The 24095-nt window shown below is 29.4% G+C and overlaps 7 protein-coding genes across 7 annotated transcripts; 4 read left to right on the plus strand and 3 right to left on the minus strand.

Annotated features, from left to right (window-relative positions):
* The first annotated feature begins 97 nt into the window (after window positions 1-97).
* OCT59_010406 (uncharacterized protein) lies at window positions 98-2062 on the plus strand. Its single transcript, XM_025317929.2, has 9 exons — window positions 98-186; window positions 260-354; window positions 423-599; window positions 677-753; window positions 815-1038; window positions 1110-1180; window positions 1265-1308; window positions 1386-1520; window positions 1593-2062. The coding sequence occupies exons 1-9, from the start codon at window positions 122-124 to the stop codon at window positions 1956-1958; spliced, it is 1254 nt and encodes a 417-aa protein (XP_025177294.1). The 5' UTR covers window positions 98-121; the 3' UTR covers window positions 1959-2062.
* OCT59_010407 (uncharacterized protein) lies at window positions 1986-3989 on the minus strand. Its single transcript, XM_025308534.2, has 4 exons — window positions 3480-3989; window positions 3075-3403; window positions 2716-3007; window positions 1986-2634 (listed from the first exon to the last, which is right to left on the minus strand). Exons 1-4 carry the CDS (start codon window positions 3811-3813, stop codon window positions 2114-2116), a joined length of 1476 nt encoding a protein of 491 aa, XP_025177295.1. The 5' UTR covers window positions 3814-3989; the 3' UTR covers window positions 1986-2113.
* A 128-nt stretch (window positions 3990-4117) lies between these two features.
* On the plus strand, window positions 4118-5449 carry OCT59_010408 (ADP-ribosylation factor Arf Arf6). The gene is made up of 4 exons (XM_025317930.2): window positions 4118-4485; window positions 4686-4789; window positions 4857-5055; window positions 5129-5449. Exons 1-4 carry the CDS (start codon window positions 4392-4394, stop codon window positions 5272-5274), a joined length of 543 nt encoding a protein of 180 aa, XP_025177296.1. The 5' UTR covers window positions 4118-4391; the 3' UTR covers window positions 5275-5449.
* A 714-nt stretch (window positions 5450-6163) lies between these two features.
* Window positions 6164-8117, plus strand: OCT59_010409 (uncharacterized protein). Its single transcript, XM_066132983.1, has 6 exons — window positions 6164-6343; window positions 6458-6592; window positions 6729-6871; window positions 6961-7044; window positions 7123-7435; window positions 7518-8117. The coding sequence occupies exons 1-6, from the start codon at window positions 6256-6258 to the stop codon at window positions 7865-7867; spliced, it is 1113 nt and encodes a 370-aa protein (XP_066000575.1). The 5' UTR covers window positions 6164-6255; the 3' UTR covers window positions 7868-8117.
* Window positions 8118-10792: 2675 nt separating this feature from the next.
* On the minus strand, window positions 10793-15827 carry OCT59_010410 (uncharacterized protein). Its single transcript, XM_025317933.2, has 7 exons — window positions 15196-15827; window positions 14700-15123; window positions 14474-14620; window positions 14320-14395; window positions 14158-14248; window positions 13365-14087; window positions 10793-13289 (listed from the first exon to the last, which is right to left on the minus strand). Exons 1-7 carry the CDS (start codon window positions 15779-15781, stop codon window positions 10957-10959), a joined length of 4380 nt encoding a protein of 1459 aa, XP_025177300.1. The 5' UTR covers window positions 15782-15827; the 3' UTR covers window positions 10793-10956.
* A 299-nt stretch (window positions 15828-16126) lies between these two features.
* OCT59_010411 (uncharacterized protein) lies at window positions 16127-18241 on the plus strand. Its single transcript, XM_025317934.2, has 6 exons — window positions 16127-16587; window positions 16657-17151; window positions 17237-17340; window positions 17420-17634; window positions 17713-17843; window positions 17929-18241. Exons 1-6 carry the CDS (start codon window positions 16156-16158, stop codon window positions 18109-18111), a joined length of 1560 nt encoding a protein of 519 aa, XP_025177301.2. The 5' UTR covers window positions 16127-16155; the 3' UTR covers window positions 18112-18241.
* A 52-nt stretch (window positions 18242-18293) lies between these two features.
* OCT59_010412 (uncharacterized protein) lies at window positions 18294-23542 on the minus strand (the record flags this gene model as incomplete). Its single annotated transcript, XM_025317935.2, has 12 exons — window positions 23403-23542; window positions 22718-23290; window positions 22535-22651; window positions 22258-22458; window positions 22010-22187; window positions 21471-21929; window positions 21335-21393; window positions 21120-21221; window positions 20933-21051; window positions 19164-20862; window positions 18549-19067; window positions 18294-18455 (listed from the first exon to the last, which is right to left on the minus strand). Exons 1-12 carry the CDS (start codon window positions 23469-23471, stop codon window positions 18294-18296), a joined length of 4257 nt encoding a protein of 1418 aa, XP_025177302.2. The 5' UTR covers window positions 23472-23542.
* Between the last annotated feature and the right edge of the window lie 553 nt (window positions 23543-24095).

The following is a 24095-nucleotide window of genomic DNA, read 5'->3' on the forward strand; positions in this document are numbered from 1 at the left end:
AAAAAAATAATCTTGTCCTACAAATCTATTGATTCCTAATTAGGATTAAGGTGTGAAATAAGTTTAAATTGATGTGAAGATGTGATAATATATTTTCAAGGAACTTTTATTATTTACGAAAATGTCTATTAGCAATAAAATTTCAATTCAAGACGTTGATGTCAAAGATAAAAATGTTTTGATTCGGTAATGTGAATTTTATTAATTTATTTAACAAATATCATAATTCTTCATTTAGTTAATTTCTTATTTCCCATAGCGTTGACTTTAACGTTCCTTTACAAGACGGAAAAATATCTAATAACCAACGTATAGTTGCAGCCTTACCAACTATTAGATATGCATTAGATAATGGTAATTGAATGTTTCTACTTATTTTATAGTAACACCTTTTCCATAGTAATTAATATTTTTCAAAATAGGAGCTAAGGCTGTTATTTTAATGTCCCATTTGGGCCGCCCGGACGGGAAATCAAACCCTAAATATACATTGAGACCTATTGCCGAGGAAGTCAGTCGTTTACTTGAAAAAAAAGTTATGTTCTTAAATAATTGTGTAGGCCCTGAAGTCGAATCTGCCGCGAAAAATGCGACTGGAGGTAGATTTTCTCATATTTATGTTATTCACATAATACAATTTATGATACATTATGATGATAAAACCTTGTTATGTTAGGCCAAATCATCCTACTTGAGAATCTTCGGTTTCATATTGAAGAAGAAGGTTCTGGCAAAGATGATGAAGGAAACAAGGTACTTTACAACAATCATATTCGTTATATTACGTTTTTACTTAAATTCTTTATATAATTAGATCAAAGCCAGTCCTGAAGATATAGATAAGTTTAGAGCATCTCTTTCAAAACTTGGAGATATCTATGTTAATGATGCATTTGGAACGGCACATAGACCACATAGTTCTATGGTTGGGGTAAACCTTCCAGATCGTGCTGCTGGTTTCTTATTAAAAAAGGAACTAGATTTCTTTGGCAAAGCCTTGGAAAACCCGGATAGACCTTTCTTGGCCATTCTCGGAGGGTAAGAATAAATTTTTGTTGTATTTTATCCCCTTAGAATTAATGTATATTTTGTGTGTAATTAATTCATAGAGCCAAAGTTTCCGATAAAATTAAATTGATTAACAACCTTCTCGATAAAGTTGATTCTATGATCATCACGGGTAATTTATCCTGAACTTAATGATTTTCAAGTTGGACATAAATTCTCATATACATATATAAAAAAATTTTTTTTTCATTAATAGGTGGAATGGCTTTTACATTTAAGAAAACTCTTAATGGCGTTAAGGTTAGAATCGAAAAAGGATATGTTTACGTACGAAGGAAGACAGAATGATAATGAATCTTCCAATCCTTTTTTCTTAGATCGGAAATTCTTTATTTGACGAAGAAGGTTCCAAAACGGTTGCTGATTTAGTTGAAAAAGCTAAGAAAAAAGGAGTTAAATTAGTTTTCCCAGTAGATTATGTAACGGGAGACAAATTTGATAAAGATGCCAATGTATGTATTATATTTTATCATAAATTATATATTTTAAATTAATAATTTAATAAAAAATTTATATTCTATCAGACTGGATACGCTACAGATGAAACAGGAATTCCAGATGGATGGCTTGGGCTTGATTCGGGGAAGAAGACAAATGAACTTTTTAAAAAAACAATTCTTGAAGCTAAAACTATACTATGGAATGGACCAACAGGAGTATTTGAATTTGATAAATTCGCAGCAGGTACAAAATCAGCTTTAGATGCTGTTACTGAAGCTACACAAAATGGAGTTATAACTATCATAGGAGGTGGTGATACTGCAACTGCTGTTGCTAAATGGGGTGCTGAGGATAAGATTTCGCATGTATCAACTGGTGGTGGAGCGTCTCTCGAATTACTTGAAGGCAAAGAATTACCTGGAGTAGCAGCTCTCTCTGCCAAATTGTAGTTATTAATTATAAGTAAATATTTATTTAATTATATTAATATTGTTCTTTTTATTATCATAGCTTTTTGGAAATAAATTTGGTTTAACATTTATTATGCGATTCGATTTTTTTTTTTTGATTTTTGCTTTGTAAAAGTAATTTTTTTTTAAATTATCTACAAAATTAAAGACCCCAAAGCAAGAGATGCCATAAAAATACCAGCATTAGCCCAAAATACAATTTCTTCTATTCCGTAATTAACTCCCTGATTGTACAATTTATTCATCCATAAAGGGCTTAAAATACTTCCTACACTTTCTATTACACTAATAGCACCTAAAATTTGACCAGCTTGTGTTGGCAAAACATAAGTAGTAAATAAACTTCTCATAGCGGGGGAAGTTATAGTTGCCAAACTATTAATTACACAAGCAAAATAAAACCAAAAAGGTTTTGCAGCTATAGCAAATAAAATGAACCCTATTATTTCCATAATGAGACCACCTCGCATTGTCCATATATCTAAAGAACGAGCATATGATGATTGATAACGTGAACGAATTAAACGTAATAATGGTAATAAAACAATTAATGCTATAAAACGCGTAAATGCTTGTAATGATAAAAAATAACCATTTTCTAATGATGTCCAATCAAATTTATATTTTGTATATAAATTTATGATTTCATTTTGAGCTGAATGATAATAAAATATGTTAGTGAAAAAATTGGTGGCTTTTTGATAAATAAAATAATTTTGTTTTTTTTATAACTTACCAGCTTGTGAAATTCTATAAATAAAATAAATTACAGCTAAAATATATATGGTATTTTTTCCTCTCCATGATCTATTTCTATTTCTATCACTATCACCTATTTCAACTGGTAATCTAGTAAGAATAGTTAATGGCGAAAAAATGTGACTAAAAGAAGTGGGTGGAGATGTTGAATAATTTAGTTCGCGTATATTAGAAGAGACTGATTCTGGTACAATAAATGAAACTACAAATAAAAATATAATAAGAGCACCAATTGCTATATAAAATACCGAAAGAATCGATCCTGTAACCTTTATAAATAAAATAAAATAAGTATGTATATAAATAAATTAGCTTAATGAAGTGAAACGTTCTTACCTTTACAATTAAACCACCCAAAGTAGGACCGATAGCCATACCACAAAATGCCGAAGCATGCATCAAACCAAAAGCAACACTTCTATTTTCACTACTGGTACAATCACTTAAATAAGCATGACATGCCGTGTTTATAGCAATTACACCCCCAAGTAATCCTTGAATAATTGATCCAACATATAACATCTTAATTCCTACTATCCTCCAATAATGAGCAACTATTATTATATTTATTATACCCAATATTATACCGAATGTTGATAATCGAAATATAAATTTACGTCCAAAGTAATCTGATAACGTAGAAAGATATCCAATTGATAAAGTCACTATACAAGTTTATATAAAATAATTTAGTTTTTATTTTAGAATAAATTAAAAAGAACTTAATAATTATTAATTAACCTGCGATATGTGATAAAGTCGCATACCACATCACATAATTTGATGCTAATATCCGAATTTCACGTAAATTACAATCATCATCATTTGATAGATTTTTATGTTGTTCTTTGAACTCTTTACATGCCAAATCCGAAATAAAGTGTATTATGGGAGCTTCGATTGAAGTCATGATTATAGATAAAGTTATACTAAACGGTATCATCCATAATAAATGGGGCCTACGAAGTCTTTCTAACCATGATTTTTGAACATTGTCATTATCATCAAGTAAATAGCTGGTTTCTGAAACGTCTTGTGAATTAAGGTCTGTATCATTATAACTTGTAGAAGCCATTGCACAATATAATATAATTTAACAAAATGTTACAATACTAAAATTATTAAAGACATTTGACGCAAATGACGTAACCAAAGTTTTCTCTTTTTTTTGCCTTTTCGCTCAAAATTCAAGGTTAGGTGCAAAAAAAATTTTGAAACAAAAAAAAAATTATTCGATTGCAAGATTACGCTAAATTTACTTTGTACATAAAAACTTGTGCATTATGACCTTGTTTTTTGATACTACCAATAAAAATTCTGTGTAATCTTGGTACGATGTTGAATATTTCGTTTCTAATAAACTTTTTAAATAATACACTGTATTTTTTTCATAAAATAAAGTATTACTAAATGTTAAAAAAAAAAAAAACTTTAAACCCTACTTTTCTTTCTGGTGCTCTATTATATTTGTGGTCTTTCTAATACACCACCACCACCAGTTACTAATTGACGATAAAAAATATTTCCGCGTTATATTCACCCTATATACCATCTTTTACATTCTTTCTCTCCTCTCGACTTATCTTCTTCGCGGAAATCATAGAGTACAACCGTTTCGACTAATCCAACCAAATTCCTCACGATATATACATAATGGGCGGGTCAGTTTCAAAAGCCTTGGGCAGGATCTTTGGTAATAAAGAAATGCGCATTTTGATGCTTGGTTTAGATGCTGCCGGCAAAACAAGTATCCTTTTTTACTTTTCTGACGCTGTCACTTTGAAATTTTTTCTCTTTATGATAAATAAATTCATTATCAATTCCTATAAAATTTATAAGTGTAATGATTCCTTGCCAAATCGTTAAAGTCAGGGAATTAGTTTTGAAACGATCGTAATTTTCTTAAATATTTTATCTCTTAACTTTGAAATTTACAACTATCTATAGCAATTCTTTATAAATTAAAACTTAATCAATCCGTGACGACAATCCCTACCGTAGGTTTCAACGTAGAAACTGTGACATACAAGAATGTCAAATTCAACGTTTGGGTTGGTACATTATTATTAATTATTAAAAATTCAGCGTGTGTGGGTTTACTAATTTTAATTTTTATAGGACGTTGGTGGGCAAGACAAGATTCGTCCATTGTGGCGCCACTATTACACTGGCACTCAAGGACTCGTATTTGTGGTGGACTCTCAGGATCGCGATCGAATTGATGAAGCACGTCAAGAATTACATAAAATTATTTCGGATCGTGAAATGCGTGACTGTTTATTATTAGTATTTGCTAATAAACAGGATTTACAAGGAGGTATGTCACTCACTTTTTAATTTTCACTTTTTAACTTTTGTCCCATAATTCACAATGAATTAACCCGTAATAGCGATGTCTCCCGCTGAGGTAACGGAGAAACTTGGTTTACATCGTATGAAAGAACGATCTTGGTATGTTCATCCTTCTTGTGCTACCACTGGAGAGGGTTTATTTGAAGGATTGAATTGGTTAAGTCAAAATGTCAAAACGAAATAAAAGATTCTTTCAATTGTAAGGTTGTAAGGTTTATTCTTTTTGTTCGAATATATAGATTAAAGATATTGGCTGGACCTCACATACGAGTTTGAATATTTATTATTTTTATTATTATTTTCCTTCAATAAATAATAAAATAAATTGTAACAGTATAAACGATTGATGTTATTTCGCCAATTTATAATATAATGAAATGGTTTAAATCCTTGATTTAAAAGAATTAATTGAAATTGAATATTTACATCAATGTAACAAACATTTATGCGTCTTTTTTGTTGGAATAATAAACCAATAAAATGAAATAACGTAACTTTTTCGATTGGTAATTAACAAAATCATTTTTTATTTTTTGCATTCATTGAATGAAAGTAAATCTAGTCTATCTATAAAACACATATTGCATTAATACAAATAAATAAACCAAAAGAAGATAATTTAAGGAAATTAAACACATATCTAGCAGTTATCTAGTATAGTGACTTCAAAGCATGCACGATTATTTAAAAACGAAAAAACTATTCTTCAATTAACCTTAGTTGGTAAAAGTCTCATGAATATTTATTATGCTACTAAATACTTCCGTGAATAGGGTCAAATATAAAAACTACGTTTTCAAAACTAATAAAGAGAGCGAACATTCTCAAATCTAATTTATCTGAAATTTTCTTTTTTTGTCTTTACTAATTAAGTGTTAATTTATATTAAATGAATTAAGTGAGGGATGCTTGCATAATTTGAAATCCATATTTCTATTTTTGACATCAAATTTTTTTTTAACTAATTATAACCGAATATTAAAAAAGGATCGATGTCGTGTAAAGTATGCAAGGTAAGACAGGTAAGACAATTGTTTGTTATCAACAAAGAGAAAAATTTTGACATAAATTTCGGAAGATTAAGTTTGATTAAACTTCTTTCCATCAAAATTTTTGTTCCTGAACAAAAAATTTTCAAATATTATTTTATTTTAATTCATTAATAATGTCTACCGTTGTGTCAAAAAATGTTCTTGAAGTTCTCTCTCTCTCTCCTGAAGAATATAGAAAGAGAAAAGTTGCTTTGATAACTGGTAATTTTTTATTTGTTCTTGATATTAGTTTAATATGTCATATTGAAATATTTGAAATAAAATAATGTATCAACGCATTTTGACATGTAATATAAATTTTCTTTTTACGATAAGGTATTACTGGTCAAGATGGTTCTTATTTAACTGAATTTCTTTTGGAAAAGGGATATTCTGTTCATGGTATCATTCGCCGATCGTCATCGTTTAACACAGGAAGGATAGAGCATTTATACAAGGACCAACATGAACGTGAGTGTATTTTTAAATGAGTCATTCGGAACTCAATTTTTTTTTATTATTCGATCTGCCACTGGATAAACTCCGGTTTACAAAACACGTGACAATTAGTGATTTTAAAAAAAAATAATATTTTCTTTCAACATAGGTCCTAATATGGTTCTACATTATGGTGACTTGACTGATTCAACTAATCTTGTCCATATCGTTTCTCAGGTTCTTCCAACTGAAATTTATAATCTGGGTGCTCAATCTCATGTAAAGGTTTCATTTGATATGGCCGAATATACCGTAAGTAAAAAAAAAGATATATAACATTCTTTTGAAAAAATAATAAATATATATATTTTTTCATTAAATTGTAATATTTATTAAATCAGGGTGATGTCGACGGATTAGGCACTTTGCGATTGTTGGATGCCATTCGAACTGTCGGTCTAACCAATCATGTCAGATTCTATCAGGTAATAATAATATTTTTTAAAATATTTGATATTTTTAATAAACAGTATTTATTAAAATCTCTTTTAAATTTTAATTAGGCTTCAACTTCTGAACTTTATGGTAAAGTCGTTGAAACACCTCAATCAGAAACCACACCTTTCTATCCTCGTTCACCTTATGGAGTTGCCAAATTGTACGCATACTGGATTGTAACTAATTATCGTGAAGCCTACAATATGTTTGCTTGTAACGGCGTTTTATTTAATCATGAATCTCCTCGTCGTGGTCGTACATTCGTAACTCGTAAGATTTCACGTGCTGTAGCTGAAATTTCCTTGGGTAAACAAGAATGTTTGTGGCTTGGTAACGTTGATGCCAAACGTGATTGGGGTCATGCCAGAGATTATATTGGTGAGTAAATTAAAAATATTTTTAAAGAAAATTAGAATCCAAATTTTTAATTTTCAATTATTTAACAATAAATATTTATTAGAGGGGATGTGGTTAATGCTTCAACAAGACGAACCCGACGATTTTATACTTGCAACCGGAGAAACTCATACAGTTAGAGAATATTGTGAAAAAGCATTTGCCGTAGTAGGTAAAACAATTTTATGGGAAGGAGAAGGTGAAGCCATCGTTGGTAAAGAAGAAGATACTGGTAAAATTAGAATTCGGGTTGATCCAAAATATTTCCGTCCAACCGAAGTTGATTTATTACTTGGTGATCCTACAAAGGCTCATAAAAAACTTGGTTGGAAACGAAAAGTTGATTTTGATTCTCTTGTAAAAGAAATGGTTTTAGCTGATATTGAAGGCGCTAGAATTGATTCTAAAAACTAAAATTATAATATATACATATAATATTATATATAATTTTTTTTTTATTTTTATTAAACTTTTTGTGAAAAAATTAAAATCATTTTTTAACAAAATACCTGAAAGTCAGATTTCACGTGATTTGTGTTTATCTTTAGCAAACTTCTTTGTTGAATAAGATCGATATCATCTTGCGGGTCAAAAGGATAATCAAATGCACGTCGCATTTATTTTAATATCAAATTAAATTTTACTGTCACACAAACCTACGTTTAAATAATATACAGTATTAACATAATTATTCGCTTTTTATAATTAACTTTGATTTAATTAAACATTTAGCTGGCGAAAAAAAATTTTTAAACCACGATTTTAAAAAGAATTACTTATTTGAGAAACATGTTTTTCAATTTTACCGAGCATAGAATGTTTTACACGGTGGTTACTGATATTTTAGCGTTCTGTGCTGAACTGCTGATGTGAAAAATTAATTTATCTAAACTAACAAATTAATCTACTATCTTCAGTTTTAGTCTTCAATTTTGTTTTAGTTCATCGAAAGTGTTACCCTTTTGTTTGTATCTCAATAAATGATGTTTTCTCGATAAAAAATTAAAAAGATGCGAAAACATTTGGTTTAAATTTTACAAAAATGAATATTTTCATAATTTTTTTTAACATGAAATATTTCATAATTATTAATTTCAAAATTATTTGCCTGATGGGACATGGACAGGGTCACAGGAGTGTCACAGGGACATACCGTACGTCTGTACCGGAATGTCCCGTACAAAGAGGATAATATATGGTCAAATCACTTAAATTGGGTGGTTGGTACCAGCTTACCAGATGGAATTCCGTTTTATATTTTACGATGGGTCAGTCCTCCGATCTTCCTTGCAGTACATAGCAGAAATAATGCGTCATTAAAACATTCGAACTTTATTTTAAATAATTATCAATAAAATATGTAATCAATTTTAAAACTACATTGAAGTTGGTGAAGATCCAAATGTAAAAATATTTCGTGCACAATAGCACTTTCACACGTTACAATCCCGAATATTAGTAATTATATATTTTAATAGACTGTAAGGAATTTAACCCACTTTATGGGATATCTGAATCAAGAAATTTCTTTCTTGGAAAAATTAGGTAATAGGCACTACGAAGAACATTACTCAAAGCAAAACTACTGAAAAACAATAATACTGAAGATAAATATCCCTCATTACAATATAAAAAGAAACAAACATATCCCACATGTAAATAAATTTGAAAAATAAAAGGGTATATAAATATGTATAATAATCTGCCTTTATGAAATTTTTCCTTCATAATAAATATAAAGATACAAATAAAAAACAACGGGATTGCAAGCAATATAGAAAGAATACTAATCCATTGAAATACAATCATATATCCTGAGGGTGAGAAATTGATTTTAAAATAGATTTGAAAAATTATTTGAATAACGTAAAGCGGAACAAAGAAAAAGCCTCGGACAATATTACGCCAACGTCTATTAGTTATAACCTGCGTTAAAGTAATTACACCGCATAAAGAATACATTATGAGGGAACATATATTGATAAAGCTAGGTACGATTTTATCATTTAATGAGAAGAATCTGATCGTCATGTAGGTCATAAGGGCCAATAATACCATAAATTGTATTACTGCAGTTCGGATTACGAATCTTTTTAATTTAGCGATAAACCCTTCCTCGTCATCAGGAGGATTTGAGAAGAAAGTTAGCAGTAAACCAATGGTGAAAGATAAATAATTTCCGAATGCAACGTGTGCAACGTCACGAACTATGACATAGCACATAGTTGAGGCGGAAGATACGTTAATTAAAAACATAAAAAAAATGAACCATGAAAAAGATTTAATTAGATGTGATTTCTTCATCATAAAGTTACAATTATTAATCATTTAGTAATTCCTTAATTGACTTCAATGAAGAAATAATAAAAAAAGAGATCGTAATTAATTAATTAAAGAAATGATAATAATAATATATAAATTCAATAAACAAAAATTAAGAAATAGAGGTCATAAAATTCGAAGAAATGAGAAGGAAAAGGAAGGCTCATTTAAAAAATAAAAACTTTCGCGGTAACACTGCTTTCAAATTCATTCTCCAAATGACCATAAAATTGGGCTGTTTATCATTACTTTATGAAGAAGAATCATTGAAATCTAATTATATAACAAGATTTTATATTTAGGAACAAATGAAGGTAATTACTTATTAATATTTATACATCTAAATGGGGAAACAAATCCGGGAATCATATAAAAAAGGTCTTTCATTTGTAATTGTTATAATTTTGGTACAAATTTATTAATATTCTTAAAAAATGTATAATTTTCAAAATATAAAAATATTTGAAAGAAAAATACAATGACAGACAAACAATAACTATTTATAGAAGATATAAACTACAATATTATTAATATTATTTATTATTAATATTAAAAATTAATTTTGGTTGTGTCTTGTGATAAAGTTGCAGTGATGGTGACTAATAAATGCGCGGTCCCAAAGAAATTGTAATTGTAAACCAAATTTGATCATTATATTTAAAGACTAATAAACGATTGACAGTTGAAATAATTTATTCGATTTGAGAATTTTTGAATCTCAAATATCCGACTGATTTTTGTCCATCAACCATACACTTATATAAGTATATACATTATGCATTGAAAAACTAAAGGGAATTATAACTGGAAGGGAATGGAAAATCCAATTCCAATGAAAAGTTTCCAAGGAAATCACTGTCAGCATACCAATTAATAGTTAGTCATATCTATAATTAAAACTGCTGCTTTAATTTTCGTAATAATATTGGGGCAGACCTAATCGAATAATCGTATAATAATAATAATTCATCACTCTTTCAGATTGTAACTGCCGTTACTTTCGCAGGGTCTGTACGCAAACAATTGGTCTAAAACAGATTTTATTTATAAAAAAGACTACGAAATTATTATAATTAATACAACTTTTTAAAGCCCTATTTACAATAAAAAAAAAAAGACTAATAAAATTAAAATTGTTCTATAAAATAAAATACTATTCATAATTTATATTAATACTGATTTTAAGTTGTCTCAGCTTTATCGTTATTATCTAAAGTTTTTGATTGTTCTTGTTCTATTATTGGTTGATTTTGTGTCTCACCTGAATCATTATTGTTCTCATTAACTTGTTCATTTTCACTTTCATTTTCACTCATATGACTACTTGATTGAATACCAAGTTCCTCGCTAACGTATTCACTATTCACTCTCGAAGTTATATTTGTTGTCGCCGTTGAATCCCTAAAATGTACCATTCTAATTCTTTCCTCTTCTCCAAGGACATCGATTAAATCCCTAGAGGCCCTTACTTCTGGCAAACTTCTACGACGTAAACTGAGATCATTAAATTCAATCTTGGACGTACGCCCAATAGGGCCAGGATTTGTTTTACGACGTTTTAAAGGTGGTGCCATTATACGCCCTGTACCTTCTTCTTGTGAGAATGCATATCCTCGCATTGGTTCCGTTAATCCTGTTCGCATAAATGTCATGCTTGTAGGAACCTCTGATACTTCTAAATTATTATTAACATATTCTGGTGGTATAGGAGGAACAGGTGGTGTAGGTGATCGAGTATCTAAATTTGTACGATCCGTAGCAAAACTTGGACGTGTAGAATATGTCACTACTCCTCCTTCAGCAAATATGGGCGATATTGATTCATTTCTTGAATACAATGATTCTTTCGTTGATTGCCTGGCTAAGCTTACGCTTCTATATATAAGTGGATCTCTCGAGAAATTATGTTTTGGATCGGTCTTGATAATTTCTTGAATAATATTGACATCTATAGGTCTGTAGTTTCTTTGGTAATATTTCCAAGAATATCTTGGAAGCATGGAAATAATTACAGTTAATAATATACAGAACCAAAATACCCCTCCACCAAACACAGAATAGTTAAATCCATAGATCGCTGCAAACGGGATTAAACTATAGACAGCTATGTAAAGTAAAATTAAAGCTATCGATCCAAAAACTGAAATATAATGAAATATTGTCCAACATTGTGCATTGAATCCGGTGAACAAGTTTGCCATCGTGATACATGCAACTGCCATTGTCGTTCCCATTTCAAGATAATCAGGTGTACGTCCTTTATCATTGACACTTCCTTTTTGATAAGCAAAATATGAAACAAAGAAGCATATCACGGATTGATAAATACCTTCAAGCATATAATATAAAAATGTTAGCATCGTATAAGCTTCTTGGTTAATACCTCTCTTGTATAATTCAGGTACTTCAGTAGCAACATTATCGGGCACATCCCGATCGAATACACCAATTGAAAGTACAGCTACACATGTGAAAAATAAATTCCAAAATAATGTATAAGTATATTCAAAGACAATAGTTGTAGAGTACCCGCAAAAGAATTGATACCAAAATAAACTCCCAACCCCTATCATATTTTTATAAAAGAAATTGAGAATCATGGAGGAATTTCGAATATATGCATAATGTCCATGAACTAACAAAAGACGAGTAAGATATCGAAACTGTGCAATAGCATAATCTGATGCCATAACAGCCTGTAATCCTTCTTCTCCCGCAACTCCTATACCAATATGTGCGGCTTGAATCATACTAACATCATTAGCTCCATCTCCAATAGCACAAGTCATTACATTCTTTCCCTCCTTAACTAATTCTACAACTTTAGCTTTTTGTAATGGTGACACACGACAACAAATGACTCCTTTGCATCGACAGGCCAAATCTAATAACAAGTTCCTACTCCAAGGTTCTTCCAGGGCATACTTTAATGCTACTCCATCGATAATTAAAGCATGTCCTCCAGGTCTTGGTGAATTGGATACACCTGAAATAATGGAAAGACTTCTTCCCAAACTCATTTCACGTGCATGTGAAGTTGATGGTCGAGGAACACTGTTGACCGACATAACAGGAGGAACTTGAGAGCGTATATTATTTTGAATATCCTGATCAGTGGGAAAGAATTTTTCTACGGCATTACGCATTTGTTCGTAAGCGCTACCCGATTCTCCATAAGCACCTCCACGAACAATAATAAGGTTCATGTCTCTACTTAATAAGCATGTCGAAAATCCGATACTTATTGCAGTTTCCATCTTATCACCAGTCAAAACCCATATTTTAATACCTGCGCGTTTAAGAGTTGCAATACACTCTGGCACACCATCTTGCAAGCGATCTTCGATTGCGGTAGCACCAAGTAGTATTAAATCTTTTTCAATTTGATTGCTAACAATTTCAACTCTTTTGTCACGGTCTACAATTGAAGATGATGCTTCCCGAAACTCGATATTCCATTTTTGGTAAAAACCAGGATCAATATCTGCGTAACCTAAGCAAAGCGTCCGAAGACCTATTTTAAAAGAAGTTGTTAAATTAAAAATCATAACAAATTTGAAATTTAGATATTAAAAAAAAAAGATTTTACCTTCTTTTGCAAAATCTTCTAAGTGCTCGCCAGTTATATTTGCCCTATAATCTTGGCCACTCTTTAGTCTTTCAAAAATGACATTATCAGCTCCTTTACAATATAAGGTTATACGGCCATCCGTTGGTGATCGTACAATAATACTCATCCTTTTCCTTGAACTTGTAAATTCAAGAATATTTAATAACTCAAAGTGGACTTCCTTACCGTCCGGTGTAGTAATAGTAATGTTATCAGTTTCGCGAGAACGAAAAGTATAACCCACGTCTTTAGCAGCTTGTACAAGTGCAGCTTCATCAGGCGATTGGGCTTTATATTGTTGTTCTCCATCAGAATTTGTATTGACCAATACGGTATGACAAATTGCAAGAAGGGTGAAAAAATCATTAATAGTTTTCGAATAATCAGAATTAGTCATATCTTGTTTAAGCTCATGGTCGGTAAATGGCTTCTTTTCTTTCTTTTCTTTCTTTTCTTTCTTTTTTTCATTAATTTTTTTAGAAGATCCTGATTTAGGAATATCTGATTGAGAAGTTTTTGCATTTGATACTAGAGATGGTGTCGATTTACTATTATCATTGGTCGGAGTGGTTATAACACCTTCGGAGTCACTCTCTGAAACTTCACCTTGATAAACTTTCCCACCTATAGAACATTTACGAAATGCCATTACATTTCGTGTTAAAGTGCCGGTTTTATCGGAAAAAATGTATTCAATTTGACCTATATAATAATTATAAATTAATATATTAGCAAAAAATGTATCTATAAAATATCGCTTAATATAATGTACCTAAATCATCTGATAGATTCCAATTTTTAGGAACGCAAGGCGTATCAGTTTCAGGATAACGCATTTCATCATCCATGAAAATAAAGAATGCCTAAGAATATTAAATATATTTATTTAAATAATGTATTGAGTGTAATATCTAAAGCACGTGACCATACTTACTTGAACCGACTTAACAAATTCAATTGACAAATACAATGAAATGGGAACGATGTTTTGAAAAGCAATTAAGGCATTACTATAAATCAACACAGTTAATAAAAAAGAATAAATATAATATAAAAAGGAGAAGGCGAGAAATCAAATAATTATTTACCAGAAGGCTAAAAAGGCGTTTAGTTCAATCCCTCTACTCCCTTGTTCAATATAAGTTGCATTTCTTCCTAAATTATTTGTCTCCCAAATTTTGCTACCAATGGCACACAAAGCACACATAGATCCCATTATGGCCAAGTTCGCAAGGCTAAATAAAAAAACTTTACTTAATTCGACTACAATAGAATTTAAATAGCTACGTGAATAAAAATAAATAAACAACGTACACTTGCGGATTCATCATTTTTTCAATACGACTTCTTTTTGAAGGTGTATCACCAGAGTTTAATGAAAGCTTGGTATCACTGCCAGTAAAAACTACCAAACCAATGACCCATTCAGTATTTTTTAACACGCAGCCTCTTAATAACATAGAATTCAAATTTATTGGAATTTTGATAGGACCGCCGCGAGAGCGCGGTCTATCTGGTAGTCCAGAAGGAAAAACCAATGTAGCGTTATATGAAAATAAGTTTGTTGTAGGAGGTTCCGAGTCAACATAGAACCGAACATGTGTACAATCATCTGGTGTCGTTAAATGATCAATTTCTGGGACACTTGATCTTATTTTTAAATTTGTTTCACCATCAAGATTTTTTGTTTCAACATAACAAAGTGAATTAGGTTCGGATGTAGAAAGAATGATAATGTCTAACAAAAGGGTATGATTAAATAATTTTCAAAAAAACTAATCAATAAGGAGCATTAATTATTTTGACCTACCAGCTGGAATAAAATCATCATTATGTAATTTAATGAAATCTCCTACACGTACATCTTTGAATAATGTTTCCTTCCATTCCGGACTTTCTCTTCCTGCCGGTTCACCAACTGGGGTTTTTTTGTTAAATAAGGATATTATAAAATTAATGAAGGAATTAGACGCTGCACCAGTATAATTTACGTTCTTCCAATTCCCCAATGTCCGTGTTTTCCTATTGTTAACGGACCTATCAGTTACATGACGTTTAAAATCTTCAAATCCATCTTTAATTGAAGTTATACCCAAAATTATAAACATGGGCAATGCTGCAACTACGGGTTCAATTGTAGCAAATTCTGGGAACCATTGTAATACGACTAATAACAAGAAGAAAAAATTGGCAATACGCCGAAATTGTTCGTACAAATTTTTTGGGATAAAAGTAAAAATACTATATTTTGAAGTTACAACTTTATTTGTGACATATTTTTGTTTTGGATTTCCATTTTTATCAAGTTTTGCTTGAGGTAAAGGTTCGTTGACATATACTTGACGAGCATTTAATTGTGGTTTTCTAGGCCTCCAAAATTTTAGACGAGAGAACATCTCTTTTGACCCAATACTTTATTTAGATCGGGTTGGAAAAAAGAAAAAGATGTCATTTTGTCATTTACTAATAGTTAAACAATTAAATATTCCGAATTCGGTAAATACTATCATCCAATTTTTCCGGAAATTTCAAGTTACAGAGTTACGCTATTTATAATTAGATCTTGGAGACAGGATCTATTATTAAAATTTTAACCGGGTTATAAACCTGATTTTCCAAGATCACGTGAAAACTTAATTTGTCTTAAATAATTTTCCTTTTTTATCATAAATCAATTTATATTGTGTAACATTTCGAATTTTTAGGAAACTCTGAAATCACTCTTACCTCAACATTTTTTTTTGCGGTTCGAAGCATTTTGATATTTAATATGTTGGACAAAGACCAAATACGAAATCCGGCACCAAATTTTAACCGTTTATTTAGTCGTAGGAGTAGCACTATCAGGCTCACACTTGTTACTTTATTCATAGGCACAATAATATGGATCATGATCTTAAAACCTTTAGCTGAATCTGATACTTTAACTAGTGATACAGCGAAAATTAAAAAAGAATCTACACAACCAACATGGCAAATAGACTTGAAGAAAACAATTGATGAACGATTTAGTGTATATAAAAAGGAACAATTTGAAGAAGTAGCTTTAAAAAAGAATAGGATGATTCCAGTAACAGCAGTATTGTTAAATTGGAAAAGAATGGAGGCTCTGCAAACAGCAGTTAATTATATTTCAAAATATCCATTTATAAAAGAAATTCTTGTATGGAATAATAATAATAAAACTAGGATTTATTCTAAGGTAACTGTTACTTTTAATTATTTTGTTGGAGTCATCAAATCACTTGTTTATTCCATTTACCTTTTCTAGGATTTTAAGCTTAATAATAGTGATGTTGAATTAAATGTTTTTAATTCTGAAGAAAATCTTCATGATCTTTCAAAATATACAACTTGTTCAATGGCAAAATATGATTATTGTTATTTTCAAGATGATGATTGGTTAAATTTATACATGGATAGTTTATATACAAATTTCCTTGAAAATCCAAATTTAATTCACTCAAATTCAATGCCAGTTATCTATTTAGAAAGCAGAAGATGGATGTTTGCAAACGCAGATAAAAATCTTCATACAGGATTTACATGGCTTGGATGTGGTTCTTTTGTATCACGGGCAAAAGTTCAAAGATTTTTAGGGCAACTTGGTTCAATTTCCTTAATTAAAGATAGGTTAAAGCTTGCAGATAGGTATTTTTCTTTATGGACTAATCAATATCCATATCAGTTATCAAATCCATTAACACCTTTAGATCAAAAGGATGGATGGGGTGTGGATCAATGGAATATGGTCTACAATAATATTGTAAGTCCTAAATTTAGGCGTATTGTGAATATGATAGCATTTTATTAAAAAAATGAAACAAATACCTATATAATTTAATTTTCAGTTAGATGCAACTCAAAAGTTATATACAGCATTAGCTGTAAAATCGAATTCTGAATTTTTCGCTCGTGAAGAAGAGAAACCTTATTATAATGACAGAATTATCAGGTAATTTAACTTAATGGTTTAAATAAATCTTTATTGTAATTTTTAATTTTTTTTCTTTTATCAATATTATTATTATTAGGGCTCCATGTTTAAATGATAAATGCCTTTTTCTGACGAATATTGATCCATTTCCTCATCCATCTCGTGTTTATTATGCAAATAATATTACACATGTTCGTGATCAGGAATCAAAATTTAATAAATTAGATTTCCCTAGTAAATTTTTTTGGAATAATTATGCATATCATTATGCTGTTGATTCTGATGAAAAAACATGCTGGAATTCATTTAAAAGTAAGTTCAAAATACTTTTTAATTAGTTTTTTTAGAGAACAAAAGAAATCTCAACTTTTTTTTTAAATAAATTTATAGTTCCAAAGATTGGTGATTACTTTGGATTACAGTTTATTGAACCTAGATTTCCAAAAAAGATTACGGTTATATCATCAAGAGATTTTGATGCGTCTTTTTATATTCGAGTTTCTTCAGGCGGAAATAGATGGGTAAACAAAAATTATTATTTAGTCTCTTTCTTTGGTAAAAAATAAAAAAAAATTATTCATATATTATTTCTTTCTCCCAATTTAGCGGACATGTAATATAACTAGTTCCAATAATACCGATCACAAAAATAGAAATACATTTGAATTTGATTGTTCGAATACTGTTAAAAATAGACAACTTATTAGATTTATAAGGATTGAAGCTTCAAGGGATTTTCTTGAACCATTTGAAATTTGTTCTTTAATTTTAGATGAATTAAATGTATAATAAGTAATAATATTATATTTATAAAATTAATGTTATATATTCACAGATCCTGTATACATACACTTTGATAGTTTAGATAATAATAGACATCAGCAAGCTTTGTAATAAATCAATTGTATATTTTTTTTTTAGTTTTATTATTATCCTTTTTTAGAGGAGACATTAAAAATACAATTAATAATTTATTTCTTAAGTTCAATTTTCTCAACTAATCCATTACCCAATCTTTCTATTTCCAATATAATAGCTTTAGTATTTATGATAACCATTCTAGAATCATCATTTTTTTTCTTTTTATCATTTTGAATTCGTTGTATTTTAGAATCATCTTTATTTGCTAATACCTATTTAGGCATTAAAAAAAATAAACACGCAAATAATTATAAATAATATTGATACAAAAATTAAAAAAAAATTATAATTAATTAATTACTAACCTTGTTTCTTTCTCCACTTGGTATTAAACCAACGGGACAACTAGAAAATCCAGTATTAACCTTCCATGGTTTAGGAATAAAATTTATAGGATTCCAAACTAAACCAATAAATGATCCACCATATTTATCATAAAAAAATAATGCTGTATCTGAATATATCTTTTTTAATTCATTTACATAACATTCTACTGGATCAAATCCAATTAATGGCCATTCTTCCTCTTTTTTATTTACATTATTTTCTGAATCTTTCGATTTACCTTCATTTTTATCATCAATACTCGCATTATTATTACTAATACTATTATTATCATCATTATTATTATTGCTTCTATTACTAATTCCCGATTCCAATTCAAAAAGTTTTAAAATATTATTCGATTTTGTATTATTCAAGCTTTCATTATTCTTTTCAAAATAAGATTTATCAGGATTTAAGTTTTGATAATAACGCGTACATAAATTTGGATTCAAATGTATTATTGCATCATAATCTTGTAATGGTGTAATAAATAATCTCTAAAAGTATTCCATGACACGAAAAAAAAACCATTAAATATTTAAACAAATGATTAAAAAATCAAAATTACAAAAAAAAAAATTTTCTTTCCTTACTTTGAACTCTTTATTATCAACTTTTCCTCCTTTAAAGATAATTTTATCGACACATTCAATAGCAGCTTTAGCCAATTCTTTAATTCTAATAGCTACAACTTTACTAGGTTTTTCTTCTCCCCATATAATTCCTTCATTTGAAATTGTGTTAATAGTAGCCAAAAACATTGAAGAATGTTTATAATTTCCATCCTCCTTTCTCATATTTTTGAATCTCTCTAAGAGATTTTCGAAAATATTTTTCTTCGCCGTCTCGTTCGTTGCAATTGTATTACTAGAAGTACCGATTACAACATTACCTCCTCTTTTACTATCATTTGATTCATCTAAATCAACTATAACAGGATCATTTTTCAAATCCCATCCAGCAATAAACTTTAAAACCCTCAAAAATCCTACGAATCCACTTGAAGGCCTTTCCCACGGACTAGGACTTAAATAAATTACAGCACATAATATTTCAATAAATTCTTCTTCAATATGTATTGATGTTAATAAATGCGCACCAAACCATCTTTTAGTTAACCTAATAGCTAAAGAAAGAGATGGATATTTATTACATAGTGTTTGTATTTGTGTATTATGTAAAGGTAGGTGAATAAACTTTCTTTTTAAACGTAATAAAGCATTCGTATAAATATCTCTCTTAATTGAAGTAGTCATCTTATTTTTTATACCACGATCCAGTAAAATTAATTCCCGTTCATGATGTATAAAACATCTAAACGAGAATCCTGTTGTAGTAGAAAATACTTCCAAAAATGCGTCTGTTGATATAATCGTATCTAAATTTGGTTTAGCAACAACTCTAGTTTTTGTTTCAGGAAATTGTTTTTTAAATTGATTTGATAATAAAATATAAAAAGCTATCTTCATTTTCTGTATAGCAACGAGATCATCAGGCCACTTTGTTGAATATTCAAACTGGATAATAATGTCAATAGGTTCAATGTAATGAGATGGAAAAATAATAACTCCATTCTTTCGTTTCAATTTAATCGGTTGAGGTGTAAATACAGATGAATATCGAAGTGAAGGACTTGAACCTTTAATACTTGATACCCTCAAAAGTAAATCCTCTAATGCATAACATTGCTTTACCAAGTTATCATATGCATTCATGACATGCTGAAATCCTTGATTACTTAATTCTGGATTCCAAATATTTCTTGGAACATTACTGGAAGGCATAACAAATTTATTCAATTGTTCTGCCCAATATTGAATCCCTTTGTTCTCTTTAATTCTATAATGTAATGCCATCAAATGTAAAACTATTTGATTAACAATTAAACTTCTTGACTCAATTCCTTTTTGAGAATCCCAAACCATACATTCCAAAATATTTCCATCTTTAAATCTTCTAGTTTCTGCTTTTTTCCCCCATAATTTACGAAACTTCGCTACCGCGATTTCGTCTACAGGTGATGGACCATAATCGACAAGTCGATTTGATTCATCAGGATTAAATATAAACCCAATATAAATATGTATATTTGACGATGAATAAGTTTTTGGTTGTTCAGAGGTTAACCAAGATGATAATTTGCTATAATTTACTGCAATTAAATTGACCCTATTTGTAAGTCCTTGCTTAAGCAACTTTGGCATTGTCCTTGCAAAGTGTATAAAACTATCAGGGAAGTTCAATTTTGCAGATTCATCATATTCATTATACGACTTTGGTAGCTGAGTTATTCTAATATAGAAGGGAGGGAATTTAAGATTTTGAATCACGAAAAATATTTCAAAAATATTGTAAACCTTACTTTGCAACATTATCATATCTTAATTTAATATCATCAACCTTCTTCAAGAACAAATCTTCAAATCTATCAACATGAGACTCATTAAGATAATCCATCGCCAACTTAGCCTCATGTTGTAGCTAATTTAAATATAAAAAATCATTATATCATCTAATTTTTAATATATAATACCAACAATTAAAATTACCTGATCTAGAGAGGCTTTTGACATTCTACCAAATAAATTCAATGTTCCATAATCATCAACAAATACCACTTCAAAATTATCCTTGAACGTATTCTCATTAAACTATAAAAAGAATATAATGATTATTTTTATATTTATGGATATGGCACAAATATCATTTATCTATCGTTCCAAATCAAATGCATATTTCGTTCCTCTTATTATGAAATACATACCTCATCAGTTTTAGAACTCTTATTCATAAAAACAGGATTGCTAACAAAATCATGTTTCGCTATAGGAAAATTAATGGATCTTTTAATATTTGTTACAAAAAAAAAGACCTATACATATTGAAATGTGTTTTTTTACCTAAAAAATCCATAGTCCCTTTCATTAACTGATAAGAACTAAATCCATTGGCTAACTTTTTTTCTCCATTATGACCCCCACCTTGTAACAAATATTTCATCAGCATTGACCAAACAAATCCATTAAATCCACTAGATCCATCTTCATCTCCACCAAATCCTCTTTGATTAAGCCAAACTTTAGCTAATTTACATGCATCGGCGAAAGCAGCACATAATTTTGATTGTTTATAAAGATCATGTAGATTTCGTACATAATACATATCTGATAAAATTGCATTATTATATTGAGGCGTTGGTGGAAGATCTGAACCGGAATTTTGAGATTCATTTATCTCATGATATGGTCGAACGTTGTTACGTGAAGGCGATAATCTTTTAGAGGGAAATGTTTCTGGTGAAATGCTTGGCAACACTCTAATCACACAATTCAACTTTGAGAAATCTGTATCCGTATGATCTAATTTTAAATAATCTTTCGAATTTAATATTTAATTATATATTCAAATTATTATATTAATATTGTAGACATGTACTGACCCCCAGATGGTTTAAGTAAAAGGATAGGACGACGATTATCACCATCGAGTGTTCCAAATTCCACTTTAACATTCAATCCTAATTTATTATTTTTTAGAGCAGCGGCTAATACTGCAAGATAATATGCCCTCTTATGAAAATATCTATAATTCATATAATCTTTCTCCTGAAATAATGACTAAAATAAAAAAAGAAGAATTAAACATAATATTGTTAAGAGAATACATGACTAAACATAAAAAATTTACCCGAGGCATTATAACAGCTACATCTACATTAAAACAATCTTTTCTGCGAACTACAGATTTCAAAGGATAACTTCCGACTAGGTAGAAAGCATTCGGTTTCTTAAAACCAAATTTGTACTTGATATCATTTGTAGGACGTGGAACCGGAAAAGGAATGACAATCTTATGATGTTTTAACATTTTATCTGTGATCTCTGATATCTATCAAATAATAATGTGTAAGTTCAACATTAAATAAAATTTTTATTCTTACAATTGATTTATTGACTTAATTTACCGTAAGTTCTGGTTCATTATCAATATTCTCAAATATTTGTTTTAACTTATGTAAAGCATTCTCCAAACGTGTTGCTGCGTTGTAATCAATATTCACTTCAGATAAAAGTTCATCAATCTATTTAAAAATTTCGTATGTTAAACTATTTATTTATAAATTTATAATATTGAAATATTAACTTACCTGAAGTTTAAATATATTGGATTTAAATAAATCAGCGGTTTCTCTTAATTCTTGAATTTCTTCGTTAGTTGGAGCTTTAGTAATTGAAGAATTTTTAAATCCAGAAAACTTATTATTAGCTACTGCTTCATCTGTTTCATTGTGTGCCTCTTTCGTTTTTTCTTCGTTCAAATTATCTCGAATTTTTTGTAAAGAACCTATTCCTGTATAATCTTCTTCCTCTTCATCATTTTCGATATAATCATCATCACCTTCTTCCTCTGCTTCAATATCCATATACTTATGTACACCTTCATCGTCCTCGTCGTCGTCGTCGTCGTCATCATCATCATCCGCTTCAATATCCATGTATTTATTCACATCATCATCGTCGTTATCATCATCGTCATGATCCAGATACTTTCCGGCTTCAAGTAAATCAACATCATCATCACTTATAAAATCTACTTCCTGCTTGGAAATTTTTTTCGGTTGAGAAATTGAATCAGATTTTTTAGTAATTGATCGCTTCTTTGATGGCGGAGATAAATCATCATCATTATGCTTTGATTTCGAATTATTCGAATTGTTATTCTTGATTTTTTTAAAAAAAAATTTAAATTTTTTAAATTAATTTTTAAATTGAAAATTTTTTTTCGATTAGACACGAAATAAAAAATGAAAACGAGAATAATGGAATTAGTACATTATTTTTTTCCAATTCAGTATTAACAAAATTTGGATTTGATTTTCTTTTTCGTTTCGATCGAGCCATATTTTAATTAAATTTTTTTATCAGGAGAAAAAGTATTTGTTTTATAACTATAAATAAATTTGAAAAAAAAAATCGTGAAAAAAAAAATTTTCGATCAGTCATAAATGATATCTAAGAGTTTTAATTGGATGAAATCTTAACGTGGCGTAGTTTTAAAAATATTAATACAAAATAAGTATAAATGTACTAACTATATTTTTCTTAATTTTTGTAGCAAGTGAGGAAAATTCATGTTTGGCTGGACTGTTCCATCAATATATAATTCACTAATTCACGAATAACAAATATTACGAAATTCTTCATTCGAATAGAAACATTTCGCTATCCTCGGTGAACGAACTTATGGTCCATTTTCAATGGTATTAGGTAATCCTGTTTAATATAAGGAGATATATAAAAAGATTAATAAACTTGAATTCGAGTCTAAGAATGAATAAAATTTTTTGACATTTATATTTAAGTATTCGAAAGATTACGCGCGATTCTAAAGAAAGAAATTTAGTTATATATAAACGCAAACAAATAAATAAATAAAACAATTATGTGATACTTTCGACAGTCATATTGTAGCTAAATAAGAAAAAAAAGTGGAGTAAAATCCCTATTATTTGTTTTGCTCGTAAA

Source organism: Rhizophagus irregularis, chromosome 18 (genome assembly GCF_026210795.1).
Source record: "Rhizophagus irregularis chromosome 18, complete sequence".
NCBI classification, from domain to species: domain Eukaryota; kingdom Fungi; phylum Glomeromycota; class Glomeromycetes; order Glomerales; family Glomeraceae; genus Rhizophagus; species Rhizophagus irregularis.